Source organism: Mangifera indica, chromosome 1, assembly GCF_011075055.1.
Source record: "Mangifera indica cultivar Alphonso chromosome 1, CATAS_Mindica_2.1, whole genome shotgun sequence".
NCBI lineage: Eukaryota > Viridiplantae > Streptophyta > Magnoliopsida > Sapindales > Anacardiaceae > Mangifera > Mangifera indica.
The window spans coordinates 28,714,242-28,730,641 of NC_058137.1; the positions used below are offsets into that span (position 1 = coordinate 28,714,242).

General features: G+C 33.5%; 3 protein-coding genes across 4 annotated transcripts; 2 read left to right on the forward strand and 1 right to left on the reverse strand.

Annotated features, from left to right (window-relative positions):
* Positions 1-467: 467 nt before the first annotated feature.
* On the forward strand, positions 468-2,808 carry LOC123195341 (two-pore potassium channel 1). Of its 2 annotated transcripts, none has more exons than XM_044609044.1 (3): positions 468-755; positions 1,428-2,384; positions 2,493-2,808. In XM_044609044.1, the coding sequence occupies exons 2-3, from the start codon at positions 1,486-1,488 to the stop codon at positions 2,653-2,655; spliced, it is 1,062 nt and encodes a 353-aa protein (XP_044464979.1). In that variant the 5' UTR covers positions 468-755; positions 1,428-1,485; the 3' UTR covers positions 2,656-2,808. The 2 variants fall into 2 exon arrangements, with proteins under 2 accessions (XP_044464979.1, XP_044464971.1); XM_044609036.1 differs by having other exon boundaries at positions 1,446-2,384.
* Positions 2,809-8,505: 5,697 nt separating this feature from the next.
* LOC123211830 (cysteine synthase 2) lies at positions 8,506-11,893 on the forward strand. Its single transcript, XM_044630754.1, has 6 exons — positions 8,506-8,868; positions 10,037-10,111; positions 10,261-10,404; positions 10,529-10,918; positions 10,996-11,231; positions 11,438-11,893. The coding sequence occupies exons 1-6, from the start codon at positions 8,644-8,646 to the stop codon at positions 11,658-11,660; spliced, it is 1,293 nt and encodes a 430-aa protein (XP_044486689.1). The 5' UTR covers positions 8,506-8,643; the 3' UTR covers positions 11,661-11,893.
* A 584-nt stretch (positions 11,894-12,477) lies between these two features.
* On the reverse strand, positions 12,478-14,866 carry LOC123222277. The gene is made up of 3 exons (XM_044645007.1): positions 14,578-14,866; positions 13,027-13,127; positions 12,478-12,901 (listed from the first exon to the last, which is right to left on the reverse strand). The coding sequence occupies exons 1-3, from the start codon at positions 14,630-14,632 to the stop codon at positions 12,620-12,622; spliced, it is 438 nt and encodes a 145-aa protein (XP_044500942.1). The 5' UTR covers positions 14,633-14,866; the 3' UTR covers positions 12,478-12,619.
* Between the last annotated feature and the right edge of the window lie 1,534 nt (positions 14,867-16,400).

The window sequence follows — 16,400 nt, forward strand, 5'->3', positions numbered from 1 at the left end:
ACCTTATTTAGGTTTGGTTTAAATCAAATCCAACCATATATATAATATTAATAACACTTAATTTAATTCCATGATTAAAATGAAGCTTAATCCATTCAAATTATTAAGCATAGCAACTAGTTGGGTATATGATTACATCGGTACTATGATATTAGAGATCAAATAATTTTATAATAAAAAATTTATGTGTATTAATAATAAATATTAATTTGACAATTGATAATAATATATTTAACAAGAAATAATGACTGTAGACCCAGAACATTAATTGGATAAAGGGGTTAAATTGATCCACTATTTTAATAAATATAAATATTATATTTAAAATAATTTTATTTGTTTAATTATTAAATATAAAATCTGAAATTCATTTAATCAAACATGAATTTGTTTGGATAATTATGCATTACCATCTTTATATGCAGAGTATTAACTTGAGTCTAAAGTGAGCTGACCGTAGGATCTTGGTTGGGTCGGTTATATCAACGGATCTAGGGGTTTTAAGAAGCGTCTAAGTTCTTTATATTTCCTAGATCCTAGATCGACCCAGGGATCGGCTTCGTGTTGTCGGTTTAAGAGACCACAAAACAACAGTCTTTTTTGAACTCTACATAAGTACACAGAGGCTTAACTTGCGTAACTACTAAAGTTTTGAATTTTCCTGGAAAATTCAAGGAAGTTGCTTATTGAATACCTTCTTCTGAAAGCACTTTTGGGTAGTGGGTTTATAAGTAGGTGCTGCTTTGCTTCAACTGGTAAGTGCCACAACACACAACTCACTCTTTTTTACACAAGCGTTTATTTCGATCTGTGTAGAGTTGTTGTGAAGTCAAAAACTTCTTTTTATGGAAACCCATTTGTTGTGTGTTAATTATGAAGCCATCTAGCTTACTTGGTTTGATTATAGTTCCAATTCTGTTCCTTTGTTTGGTGCTTATAGAAGTAAATTTGATGTTGTTATCTCGCATTTAATTTAGAGAATCATCATCATCATCGATTCAACATGATGACCACTGATGAAATTTTCAATGTCTTGGAATTATGTTTGGTGAAGGTTGTTTTTGTGTTTAGACCCATTGTAGTTGTTTCAGTTAATGTTTCCATAGAAAAAGATTGAAAAAGAAGCGCTAGCAAATCATTTATTCAATCAATGCCGACAATTTGCTTCTTGTTTCTGATGCACAGGGGTCTTTAATCATTTGGTCAGTCCTTGTTTTAAAGGGGTAGTTCATGGTTTATTTGCTAGATGAACGGAAGTAGAACTTAAGCCAATTCTTGACGGTAAATTATATTGATAACTTGGGAGTTTAATGCTCAAAAAGTAGATAATTTATATATATGCTTGCTGCTTACAGTGTTTATGGTTTAAAAGTTCAAATGTAATCGCTTTTTCTGGATGTTACTTATTGGAAGATGCATTTGAACAGCCTAACTGATGTAATTAGTTTTAACTTTTGATCTGCCTGATCATTTGCAAATCCTTTAATGGAGTCAAACGATACAAAGCAGTCATTGCTCTCAGGATTAGTAGATCCTACATCTCCAAAAAGTAAAGAAAATGCTTCCAAGACAAGACGATATCGTCATTGTAAAAGTGCTCCTCTAGCTGATATTCTTCCTGCAGAAATTGGCTTGAACTCCCTTCCACGCTTTGAATCCCTTTTTGGGAAACCCCATCCACATTATTTAAGGTTGGCTGCATACCTGAGTGTGTACCTCAGTGCAGGCACCGTCTGCTTCTACAGCATGCAGAGCCAAATCAAGGGAAAGAAAACAAATGGAATCGTAGATTCTGTTTATTTCTGCATTGTGACGATGACCACTGTTGGATATGGAGACCTTGTGCCTGATAGTGTCCTTTCAAAGCTACTCGCCTGTGCCTTTGTCTTTGTAGGGATGGCTGTGGGAGGTCTAATACTCAGCAAAGCAGCAGACTATTTGGTTGAGAAGCAGGAAATCTTGCTGATTAAGGCCCTGCATATACGTCATAAACTTGGTCCTATGGATATGCTAAAGGAGGTTGAAATCAACGGAGTGAGGTACAAATGTATCCTGTTTGTTATCATCATATTGGTGCTCATCATCGTTGGGACAGTCTTCCTCATCTTAGTTGAGGAATTAGACTTCATTGATTCTTTCTACTGTATTTGTTCTACCATCACAACTTTAGGTTATGGTGACAAGAGCTTCTCAACTACAGGGGGCCGTGTTTTTGGAATATTTTGGATCCTCACTAGTACCATATCGTTAGGTCAATTTTACCTCCACCTTGCTCAGCTAAACACTGAAAAGAGACAAATGAAACTGGTCAACTGGGTTCTTAGTCAACAAATAACTTCCGTAGATTTGGAGGCAGCCGATCTTGATGGTGATGGTGATGTTAGGTAAGCTTATTTTGCCTGTTTTCAATTCTGAATTCTAGTTTGCTGATGTTTTTTATCCCACAAGTCTCTCACTTATATCCCATTTGCATGTATTGCTTATTTCCTCAGTGCAGCGGAGTTCATTGTATATAAACTTAGAGAGATGGGGAAGATTTGCCAAGAAGACATTTCACTACTATTGAAGGAGTTTGAGGATCTTGATGTTGATCAATCTGGAACTTTGTCAACGTCTGATATAATTCTTGCACAAAATACACAAACCAAGAGCTGAATTTGATCCTCTTGTAACATAAACCAGTGTCAACTTCTTATTGTCAATGTATCATGGTTATGGTTGTACTTGTTGCTTCTGAGTTCTCCTTGGAACTTTGTAATAATAATCGGTGTCCTTCTTCTGAGGAAATAAATTGAAGGTCTTTCTAAACCTTGTCCTTGTGCATCCTTCCCTTCTCTCTCGCCCATGATGGATTTGAGCGTTACATCAATTTGATATTATTTTCACAAGTGAAGGTGGATGTGACTCGGGCTTCCTTGACTCAAATGAGTCAATCTTAAGTTAGGGTTTAAAATTAAGTGGATTGATTTGAGATTAGTTTATTTGTTCATTCAATAGTATTATTTATATAATGAATGATATTATTTATCTTTTCAATAACAGTCTTATAGTAATATTATGCTTCAATTCAAATAAGTTCAAACTTGACATTATAAATTTGAGTTAAGCTTGGATGGGTCTCAGTCGTGGCTCAAATCCCTATTCACGAAAACAAGAAGCATGGTTTTTTTTTGGCCAAACGACTATTTCCCACCCAAGGTTTAGCGTTTTCTCAAATATCCCCTTTTTAACTATGGAAACACCAAACACCCACCCATGGCTGGTTAGATTTAACAAAACTCTAACGGTAATAAGGATAAAATCGTCATTTTCACTATAATATTAAAAATAAACTAAAATAGAATATAATTTTGCCCTCCTAAACTTTAAAAACTAAAATTTTCCCCTAGCCTAAGTTTTAAAAAATCGCAGTTTCACCCTAGGGTTTGGTTTTGAAATCTTCGACGACCTCTCCGACTCTGTTGCCGACAACTTCTCCCTCCCGAAGCAACCTCTCCTTTCAGCGATCTCTTTCCTCCCATTTGGAGGTCCTATCGACGCCCGGAGACGCCGTGGGAGATGAAGAACTTCGTCGGGAAGACGAAGTTCTTCATCTCTCACGGCGTCTCCGGGCGTCGATCGGACCTCCAAATGAGAGGAAAGAGATTGCCAGAAAGAGAGGTTGCTTCGGGAGGGAGAGGCCGTCGGCAACGGAGCCAGAGAGGTCGTCGGAGATTTCAAAACCAAACCCTAGGGTGAAACTGCGGTTTTTTAAAACTTAGGCTAAGAAAAAATATTAGTTTTTAAAGTTTAGGGGGTAAAAAGAGGTAAATTTTTAGGCGTTAGGGTTTTGTTAAATCTAACCGGCCATGGGTGGGTGTTTGGTGTTTCTATAGTTAAAGTGGGGACACTTGAGAAAATGCTAAACCTTGGGTGGGAAATAGTCGTTTGGCCTTTTTTTTTTTAAAAGAAATCACCTATTTCAATTAAAGTTGGATTTGATTCGAATTATTCAAATTTAAATTCGAGTTTAGATAGAGTAAATTGAGTTTAGGGCAAGCATTGGAATTATTTTCATTAAATAAATTAAATTCAAATTAATTTAAATATTTAAATTTAAATTGATTTATATTAAATTCATAAATAATTAAATTATTTTTTAAATTGAGATTGAGTCTTAAATTAACTTTATTAAATTTAAATTAATCTCAAACTAGACTTTATTTAAATTCAAAATGAACGGAACGCCTCCTATCCATCACCTCTCAACTAAGCGAAGCAGAATGAAAACAAACATGCTCTTGCAAGGTCCACAGAGCACATGCCTTGCCAAAACACAATCGACCAATCATGCAACATCTTGAATTTTTTTTAGGCCAAAAGGCTTCCCCACCCAAGGTATAGTGAACTGCCCATTCCCACCTTCCAATTTTCAAAAACTCAAACACTCACCCATAATTGGAAAAACTAACACCTACCTTCCAAAATTAAGTTAAGATTAAAGATAAAATATTTATTTAACAATAATATTTAAAGTTTACATCATTTTAACCCCTTAATATGAAAAACTAATAATTTTTCCTAAAATTAAGTTTTAAAAAGTGTTATTTTCTTTCTACCTAAGGTTTCTAATTTCGTCAATGAATTTCTAGTTAACATGGCAAATCTCTCTCCCTCCCGATGTAGTTTATCCCTTCGGTGTTCAATATCAGATCAATGATATCTAGATTCGATGGAATCCAAATGAAATCTAGATGAAAAGTCGAAACTCTTCGTCTGAATCTTTGTTATCTAGACAAAGTTAACTTTGTTTGGATGATGACCACGGTCCAAAAGAGACCGATCTCTTCATCTGAACCTTTGTCATTGTTCAAACGAAGCTGACTTCTTCTGAATGATGAAGATCCAGACGAAAAGTTTCGACTCTTTGTTTAGATGTCTCGATTTTATCAAATCTAGATATTGTCAGTTTGATATTGAGCATTAGAGGGAGAGACGACATTAAGAAGGAGAGAGATTGGCCATCATTAGTCGAAAATTCATAGGCGAAATTAGAAACCTTAGGTAAGAGAAAAATATCACTTTTCAAAACTTAATTTTGGAAAAAAATTGTTAGTTTTTTAAATTAAGGGGGTAAAATAATATAAACGTTAAATATTATTGTTAAATGATGATTTTGTCCTTAATCTTAACTTAATTTTGGAGGGTAGATGTTAGTTTTCCAAATTATGGGTCGGTGTTGGGTTTTTAAAAGTTGGGGGTGGGAGTTGAAAGTTCACTATACCTTGGGTGGGAATTAGTATTTTGGCCTTTTTTTCACAGCCGCAAGAGTGGCCCACAAGACCCTAAACCACAGTCAATTAAAGTCAGCTGATTATTGACAACCCCCTGGCCCGCAAAGAGTATCCAACGTTCCAGATTCAAAGACGGAATTATAGAATAGATTGCGTAGTACCTTAACACACAGCTTTATCACCCATGTGAGATGCATATGATATGCCACAGTACAAATATGAGAATTCCTATGATTATTAATATATTATTATAATATTAATATTTAGATCAATTTATTATTATTATTATTGGTTAAGGAATCCATACAGAGTAAAGAATTTTAGGGCTGACGTGGCTTATAGCACATATGGGTACTTTTGGTATTAATGAATTAATTTTCTAAAGATTATAAAAAAATTCTCATAAATAGTGAACAAATTATTGCTCATAATTTGCTTCTTGTAAATGTGGAAAATAGAATTCTTCAATAATCCCCTACGCAACAATGAATTGCTTATCGTACCGATGTCATGATCATCAACATCTATAATTAGATATGGTAATTGCTCCTTAAAATAGGCCTCACTTACCACCGTTCGATCCGGGAATATATGTGGATTGATTGTCATCCCTGTAATAAAAAGGGAACGGATAATGGGAATTCGACCTGCCCAAAGTCATGCCTGTCAATAATTGAATATTTTTCAAAGACCCTACTTTACTGTATATAATTTTAATTTCAACAGTAGTATTAATTCCCATATTGAAAATTAAGCCAATAAATATATAAATAATTTCTTTATTATTCTGCCCAAAATATTCTACATTTCCGTAGCTGACATGAGAAGAACAAAAACAAAAAGACTAGAGATTGCTACACTGAAAATTTTAGAACTGGCTAGAGCTACTACTCTCTGGCTCTGTCTGGTTGAAGCTTCGAGGAGCTCGTTCATGTTCAGGTTCGGGTTCGGTTTCTGCTGGTGGTTGATGTACGGCTTGATGTTGGCCGGCAACGTAATCAAGGAGGTCTTCGGCGGCGGCTTTGTGGTGATCGAGATGTGAGTCGGAGGCGGGCAGGGAGGTGGTTTTCCCGAAGAAGACGACGGCGACGAGGAAAAAAGCAGTGGAGAGAAAGAGAGGCCAGAAATAAGCCAAAATGGTCAAGAAACTTGGAGCGAAAACGAGTAAAGAAAACGCCAAACCCATGAAAACCAGTGTGAACAATATATGAAACTTGAACCTGAGAAGCTTTTCTTGGATCTCCATGGAGGGTTTCGCCTCAAACTGCAGAGAAAAAGAAAGAGAAAGAGAGAAAAGGGAGGAGGGATGATTCTGATTGATTGATTGTGATTATTGTTATTGTAAATTTACCTGTATGGATTTGTACAGAGATTCTCTGAGGAAATATGTTTGTATTCATGGGGTTTTAGACAAGGGGAGGGAGAGAAATGTAAATTTATGGAGAGAGAGAGAATAGTTAGGGCACTTTTTCATTCTTTCTTTCAATCATTAGAGTGGCTGGGTAAATTTTTAGTTTCCTAACTTGCCCTTGTGATGGGTTTTTTAAATAAAACTATAAGAAAAAAAAACTGATTTATCTCTGCAAATTTACATCATGTTACATAAATAGCATAATAAAAATCATTTATATATATATATATTTTACTTAAATTTGTGTGTACGTATTATTTTATAATAAATAATAGAGTTCATTGTCAAGGGTTAATGAATAAATCGGTGGCTTGTGAGTGAATTGGTCAGGCTAAATAGGGTTTGAAGTGACGTTGATTGACTTATAAATTCCAAATTAGACTCGGTGCAAGTCTTGACTCAGTGACTTGATTTGCAGAATTGTGTGAACCAATGACATCAGTATGACTTAATAAAAATATTTAAAATGGAATTATTAAATATATTTTTAGATAATATTAAACAATTAATGTAATTCAACAATCCACCCCTGATGCAAAGATTTGATACTGCTTAAGTGGGCTTAAAACGATATTTTGGTTCAGAAATAGCAAATTTATGAGAGATTTATAACAAGTATATTCTACATGCGGTTATAACAAGTGGATTCCTACGAAATTCAATGCATTTCTTATATGTAAAGCAATTATATTTATACTTAATTTAAAATATTTAATTAGATATTTAAAATATATATGATATAAAAAATAATATTATATATATTTATGATATATTATATGATTGAGAATTAATTTAAAATTATATAATTATATGATAATATATTATCTAAATATTCAATTAAATTCTCAAGTTTGAGTCTATTTAATTTTATTACTCCTCTGTATATCCAAAGGCATGTATTGAGAATTTTATGTTGATAGGTTAATATAAATTATGAGTAATATTTTATATACGATTTAAAAATAAAATCATAAATATATATATTAAAATTAAAAATAAAATAATATTAAATTATATAATAATATGTTATTAATTATATATAAAATTATGTATAGGATTTATTCATATAGTTTAATTGACAAACTATCTACCATGTAAAAATGAATTAAGATATAGTAGATGAAGGATAGTTTTGACATTTCAAATATAAAAATTATTGTATATCAAAAATACCCTTTTGTCCTATCACTTGGATGATGTGACAAGCTTATGGTAAATTTCAAATAAAAATTAAATTGGATTTAGAATTTAATCAGAACTTTTTGTAAGTTTGTGGGGAAGATAAGATGAGATCAAAAAGCATTAATGGTGCTCTGTAGATTCTGTAGTAATCAAAGCTTAAAAGTTATTCCACTTGAGAATACTTTCACATTCAAACAAATTTTGTAATTAAGTTCAAAACAAGTCCCTCTTAATATTTTTTTAATATATGGTTGGTGTGACCGTAGATTAAGGTGAAATTCAATATAAATTAAACATAAATAAAATATAGTTTGAAATTTAAAATATTAATTTAAGATCAAATTGAGATTAACAAATAAAATTTGATTAAAAATAATTTAATTTAAATTTGATCCAAATAACTTAGAGAAAAATTCTCTAATAAGAATATAGATATAGATGAGTGAAATCCCTTTAATTAGAAACAAGATCTTAACTTATCACTTTTCCATCCCTTCTCTTTTTAACGTATTGTTAAGTACTTAAACATTAAGTTGCTCATAAGATTTTAAATTTTAAAAATATGTTATATTCTTTAATAAATATTTTATTAAAAATGGAGATGAGGTGAAAATAGGGAAAGTATTAAGGTAACCCGTGGACATCCTTGATCGGCAGGTAACCCGACCCAGAAAACCGACATGTCGTTTTAATAAAATGGAGAACAAATCATTGTCGGTTGTAGCCGGTAACTTACATTAACTTTCACAACTTCGATGGTCTCAGCTTCGAGCCGCCATGATGGCGCCTGTGAAACCCAGAGGAGTTATTGTAGCTGCTATTGCTGCAATCTCCATAGCTATAGCATCTTACTATTATCTCTGTAAATCCAATAAAAAGACCAAGTTGTCCCTCTCTTTCAACAACAAGAAGAAGAAACTAAAACGAAATGGACTTGTCGATGCCATTGGAAACACCCCTTTGATTCGTATCAACAGCCTTTCTGAAGCCACTGGATGTGAAGTAAGTTTTTTTTTTTTTTTCTGTTTCTCTATTCAAGCTGCGCTTTTGTTATCTGGGTATGGCTCAAAATCATTTTTTTCTTTGTATTCATAATTCGTGAGCTTTGATTTATATGTAGTTGTGTACGATATGTTTCATTGATGCTGCGATTTTGTTTTCTGGGTATGGTTCAAAATGATTTTTAATGTATAATTCATGAACTTGTGATGTATTGCTACTTACACGTGTTGGTACTTGTGTATTTTTTGTTTTCTTCAAGTTGTGATTTCATTCTCTCTTTCATCAAGATTTATTTTGTTAACTTATAGTGGTTCAAGATCTTTTTTTTTTTTTTGATTCATAAACTTTTTAATGTCTTATTACAAGTTTGTATAGGTATTGTGTATGCTATGTTTTAATTTTATTCAATCTGTTAAAAATTGAAGTTTTATACTTCATGGACCTGTGATGTACTGTTACCTGCGATGTATGATTCATGAACTTGTGATGTATTGTAACTTACATGTATAGGTACTTGTGCATGATTTGTTTTCTTCAAGTTGTGATTTCATTCTGTCTCTTTTGTCAAAGCTGTATTTTGTTATCTTGTAGTGGTTCATGATCCTTTTTTTTTTTTTTTTTTGTATAATTCATAAACTTCTGTAATGTTTTATTAAGTTTGTATAGGTATTGTGTATGATTTATGTTATTCATTCTGTAATAATTTCAAGTTTTATATTGTTGTGGATGATACACTTGCGTATTCCATGCTTTATTGTTTTCAAGCTTTAATTTTTTTTCTGTGTATGTTTTCTCATTTCCACTTTTAATATATGAATTTTGTTACCAAGGCAAGATAAATAAATATTCATACCAGTTCACCATAGATTAGCATCAATTCTGTCTTTGAAGCAACTTGTTCAGTTTTTTTTTTTTTAATTTGCATTAGTTAATGATAAATATGTAGGAATTTCCATTGTAGGTCCCTCTATATATGCATATATATTGTAGAAATGATACTTTTTCCTTTTTCTTTTTGATTAAAATCCATAATGCACAGAGCCAATAGTATGCAGATTTTTATTATATTTTCTTGATACTTGGTTTGCTATTTTCTTTCTAATCTATGTTTGGAGGAATATTGATTTTAATATTACATTGCTTTCTTTTTCTTTTCTGGGTTGTTCAGATTCTTGGTAAATGTGAGTTTTTGAATCCAGGAGGCAGTGTGAAAGATAGAGTTGCTGTGAAGATAATTGAAGAGGTAAATTGTTTCTGTTCATTATCTATCAAAGAAAAAAAGAATAGATGAATTGGAGATTTTCCATTTATTTGAGACTTGAGAAAAGTGAGAACAACTTGATAGTTTGTAATCTTTCTGTGTTAAGCTTTCTAGTTTTGAGCTCAATACAGGCTTTGGAATCTGGCAAGCTGAGTCGAGGCGGAGTAGTTACTGAGGGAAGTGCTGGAAGTACTGCTATTAGCCTTGCTACAGTTGCTCCGACCTATGGATGCAAATGCCATGTGGTTATCCCCGATGATGCTGCCATTGAGAAGGTATGTACTAAGGTATTTTGCATGAGGAAGTTATCTGTCTGTACCTAGTTTCTTCATTACTGCTTTACCCTTAGTTTTCTTTTTACTGCAAGACATTGAATTTTGTCTGTCTTGAATTTACTAGTCTCAAATACTTGAAGCCCTTGGAGCAACTGTTGAAAGAGTAAGACCAGTGTCTATCACGCATAGAGATCACTTTGTCAATATCGCTAGGAGACGTGCATTGGAAGCAAATGAATTTGCATCAAAGCTTAGAAAAGGTGACCAGGTGAATGGCAAGGAGCCAGAGCAAATTAATGGTCATGGATCTGATGAAGCCAAAAAAAGTTCCATCTTCTCAAGTGATTGTACTGGTGGTTTCTTTGCTGATCAGTTTGAAAATTTATCGAATTTCCGAGCCCATTATGAGGGTACTGGGCCTGAGATCTGGGAGCAAACTAGTGGTCATTTAGATGCATTTGTTGCAGCAGCTGGCACAGGTGGCACTTTAGCTGGTGTTTCAAGGTTTCTCCAGGTTGAATTCTTTCCTACTTTGCATTTGTTGTTCTTTTATTATTTGAATGTTACTGAAGTGTTTAACCTGTTAAACAGGAAAAGCATCCAGGCATCAAGTGCTTCCTGGTTGATCCTCCCGGTTCTAGTTTGTTTAATAAGGTAACAAGAGGGGTCATGTACACGAGAGAGGAAGCCGAAGGAAAAAGACTAAAGAATCCTTTTGACACAATAACAGAAGGAATTGGTATCAATAGATTAACAGAAAATTTTGCCATGGCAAAACTTGATGGAGCTTTTCGAGGCACTGATAAGGAGGCTGTTGAAATGTCAAGGTCAGTCCATGCTATGCTTTCATTCTTAAGAACACAAAAATTTTGAGTTCAAAAAGTACACTTGTTTATGTTATCAAATCAATAATGGTTTTGCTTCTTCCCACCATAACAAATTTCGTTTTTATGGAAAAGATGATATCTAATCAACAAGAGACGCGCTTCAAGATTTACATGTCGTTAACTTGGTAACCTCTTTTATTTTCCAGATTTCTTTTGAAGAATGACGGTCTATTCCTAGGGAGTTCTTCAGCCATGAACTGTGTAGGAGCTGTGCGAGTGGCACAGTCACTTGGCCCTGGTCACACGATAGTCACCATTCTTTGTGACAGTGGGATGAGGCATCTGAGTAAGTTCTATGATGCTCAGTATCTTTCTCAGCTTGGTTTGTCTCCCACTGCAGCTGGACTAGAGTTCCTTCGCATCAAATGAGTTTCTATCAAGAGTTGCATAGCATAATTAGCTTTATTCTTTAGCAAAATTTTGATTGTCTTGTGTTGAGCCGAAAGCAACACAGAGGATCTAGTAAAATCCATTTTTTCAGGGTAGGTATACATGCTGATTCATTTGAGTAGTGACAATAGTTTTTACCATCAACTTCGATTATGTAAACTTTACACGATTTTGGTTTTTATATAGAATCAAGTGTTTGTTTTTGGTCCAAAGTTCTATATTAGTAATCCTTGTTCAAGGAGAGTACTCAAATTGAATCACTTCTACATTTGACCTAAATTTAGGAATGCAATCAAACCAAATCGAGTCAAGCTAATATATTCTTGAGGTTTAGCTTAGCTCTATTGAGTTAATGTAACATGTGAGCTGAATGAGCTTGAAAGTTCACATGGCTTGAGCTCGAGGTGTCAACTAATTAAATCTCATAATTTATGTATTTATTAATTAATTCTTGATAGTCCAAGTTTGACATTGAAATTTTCGTGCAACTTTTGAAATCTTAAGAAGTCAAATAAAATTTGTGATAATTAAGATATAATAAGTTTAAACTTTTAAAAGTTTATTAATATTATAATATTATAACTGAGTTTTCTAAGCTTGAATCTTATTTTTAATTTCATAGCTAAGAATATTATGATAGACTGATCTAACTGATATATGAGATCCAGAAATTGTACATCCGGAATTGTCCATACAATACAAGGGTGAAAATTTTTAGTTTGTACCTTATGCAATATTGATAAAACAGAAATACAACTTGATGCTTCAACATACGACCAGAAACCAAAACAATTCCTTGACCTAAAAATTTAACTTCTGTCATTGCAAAAGGTTTACCTAAACAATTATTGTTGAGATACATAACTTCATATGCTGGTGGATTGCCACAAAGTCAAGTTTGTCAACAGACAAATAACTAATGCTAACAGAAACTCCAGTTACTGGGGGTACCACTTCTCAAACTGAGACTCATGACAATGAGGGTCTAGCCAATCCTTGGAAGTGCCCTTTGACATGTTAATGCCTAATTTTCCACCGCCCACAAGCTCTCTCAAATTTTCCACCTTATTCTCCCGCCCTGTCCCAGTGGTCCGCCTATCTGCTTCCTTCAGTTTCTGCTTAAAACGCTGCTTCCGGCTTGATGAGTTCAGCTCCAGCTGCTTTGATTGCGAAGGAGGGGCACCATGTGGTCCTAAGTAGATATTCTCTTCCTTTTTTGCCTGCACATGTAGAATAAACAAAGATTATGATCTGATCAAGTGCTAAAACATTGTTGAAAACTTTTAACATATCAACTATAGTGCTTTAAAATGATCATTTTAACGAGATAAAGCTCTTGCCTAACCTTCGGAGAAGGAGGTTTTGATATTTCTTCTTCTACACCACCAGGTTTACTTTCATCTGGGTCTCCTATTCCCAAGCTTGGAATCACGAATCCATCAGTGTCTAGCACATCAAGCATCACACAGGTGAACATACAGTGCATAGAAAACAGCATTAATGTTATGCAAAAGTACAACTGCTAATAATTGAAACAAAACACAAAGGTTTTGAGAATATCTAATCGTTTTCCTATTAAAAAAATGCATCCTAAATATCCTCTACAATGCAAGACACATCTGATCCTCATAGAACTAAACTTTCAAGTAACATGGGAAACTATACATATGTAGCATCCTAGTTCAATAGTCTAACTTACTATCAAGATATTATTGGTAACCAAAAAACGTCATGATAGTTTAGGAGTGTTACATTCACCTCCTTATAGGACTCAGCTTCCTCGTTGAGGTTTTTCCCACTATTGCTCAAAAAGACAGACAAAGTAACTTTAATACCAATTATAACATCTTGATCTAATAACGTGTCCTATTGTCAAGATATTGTTTGCTTTGACACATAATTCATCACAATTTTGTTTTTGGGTTTTACAACTCAAGATGCTTCTTAACTAATTAAGAGCTCATAATCTATTTTAATAGTTTTGTTTTATCATCCCCAAGCGATATAGGGTGTGAGCGAAATTGTCATGTCATTTCTTCTCCGGGCAGTGCTTCATTCATGGATTCTCAGTCCTGTACCCATCTTGGTGGTTGCTCAACGTAGACTTTTTCCTTGTTAGTGGCAATTCCTAGAACTAATGACTAACATCGTCTGATGTAAATTGATTTAGAGTAAATAAACTTAAAATCCAAGCTCTGATCATCAAAAAAGTAACAATTTGCAGCAACAAATAGATATACAAACTACCAATTTGACAAAATGGATACTTAAAAAAAGGAAGTAAAACAACCAGTTCTACAACATCCTATAGCTTCAATTTGGCCAACCAAAAAAAAAAAAAAGCTTCAATTAGAAGGTTAACTCAAGCATTGCCCAATCCATGCAATATAAACAATGACATATTTACAAACAATCCACTACTCATCTTACCACACCATCACAGCTACAATGCAAATGCAAACGACAATATCACTTTGATTTCTTCCAATCCTCAACTATGGCCCTTGGACCATGAATTTCCCATATAAAATCAACACAAAAATGAAAAATTTACACACCTTTAATCAGAATCAACATACCCAGATCACCTAACTATCAAAATCAAACCAAATTTCATCAAGTAATAAATTTCAAATGACATATTTCACAATTCACATATTACAATACCCACAATCTAAAAGATTCAAACTTGATCAAAATAAATTCCATCAAATATCACTTTGTATGCAAAAAAAAAGTCATAAATACATTTAAAAAGAAATAAAAAATAACCCAATTAGCAGAATGAATTATGAATACAGATATCATATAAAAATCCAAAATTTTTACAAATATTCCAGCCTTTTTTCTGAGGAACCAAACGGATAAAGAGAAGGACGGAACTATAATTGCATACCCCACTCATCTTCTTCTTCAACCGGAGGAGTGGTGCACACTGGAGAGGGTTCCATGAGACGCTGATGATCATGGGGATTTCAACGGCCAGAGGGCATAAAAGCCCAGAGAGAGAGCAATCAGATCGAACCAATCACCAACACCAAACCCCAAAGCCAGCAATTTGTGGCCGTCTGGTTTTATAAAAGCCAATCTGTGACCGTATATTTTATAAGAGCTCAAATAGTGACGCCAAATGAAATTACAAAAGGAATAAATTCCTAAGAACCTAACCCTAGAAAAGTATGAGGTCGGTGTGTTAATTTTTAAATTCCTTTATGTATAATCAGTTGATTCCCAGATTGCCCTCTTGCTTGGGACAGGTTTGGTTTAGGGATTGGTCATAGTGTGGAGGGTAGTTTTGTCATTTCAAGTTTTGAGAGTACCAGGTGATTAGTTGGGGACAATGTTCTACACCTTAGATTGATGTGTGGTGATGATTTTGAGAAAGGTTAGATTCTACTCCAAAGAGTCTAAATGATCTCAATTTGTATCATAAACTTAGATTTAACCTTGATTAAAATATAATTTATCTAAATTTAATCTAAACCAGTTCAAATTCAATTATTTGCATTGTATGTTTGATAGACCAAAATTGAAATTCAGAATGTATACATTGTATATTAAAGGGACATAGAATTTGGTAATGCATATATTACCAATGTGAGAATGATCATTGATATGGAGCAAGTCAATCTTTTCATTATAGTACTTTGGTTTCTTGCACTTCATTTGCCTTCCACTAACGCACCAATCCTATCTAATTAGGAGACAATAAAGCAAATTGCTCCTCAACTTTTGGCAAAAATGTTTTAAAATTTGGATGGATTGACTGAGAATCAAGAGTCAATTTGGATCGTTGGACCAATCTCTTTAAGAATAAAGAGATTAGAACTCAAGATTGAGGTGTAAAAATACATATACCATCAATATTATCTAATGAAAATAATTTACGAGTTATGTAACATCATTATGTTGCCTTATTGTATTTAAGATGTCAATCCATACAATAATAATTTTAAGGTTGAATTTGGTTTGGACTAAATCCAAACGACTCTTAATTCGAGATAAATTAAAATACAAAAAATCAATTCCATATTCAAATTTAAATTTAACCTCCAATGGCTCGTATTGAATCTAACTCAAGATTCATTGAATTCTTATACTAAACATGCACATGGGAAGAATCGATATTCATTCTCTCTTGTTGGCACGATGGTGGCAGTGGTTTCTCTTTGTCATGAAGCTAGTGACTCAGAATGCCATGTACTTGGTTGATTTGATTCACGTTACATTCGAGTTTCCAGAGTCTTCTTGCTTGAGAAAACCAGACAAGTAATGGGTTCCTGACATCGCCATCCAGAAGGGTGTCTTCAATGCAGTGGGCATCCATGAATATACCTACTGTGCCAATTAAATCATCATGTTTTGATGAGTTTTTATTGCAGACAGAAGCAAATGGGTTCGCCATTATTACTGAGAAACTGTTGTTTTTTGGCAGATGGTATTAATCCTGTTTTGATTAGTATCTTCACCATAGGTGAAACCTATCCGAATTGATTTGGTTAAAACAAATCGATCCTGACATAGTATTCTAATTTGGCAGCTTGATTCGAAAACAATTTGTTCGTTGATTCAATGACATTGTTTATTTTACTTCATCATTCTCTTCGACAATCCTATTTATTTAATTTTCTGATAACATTAATCACTAATTTTAATAAATTTGAGATCAGATTAAATATTATGGATTTGATCCAATCAAACCTATCCTAAATTGGGATT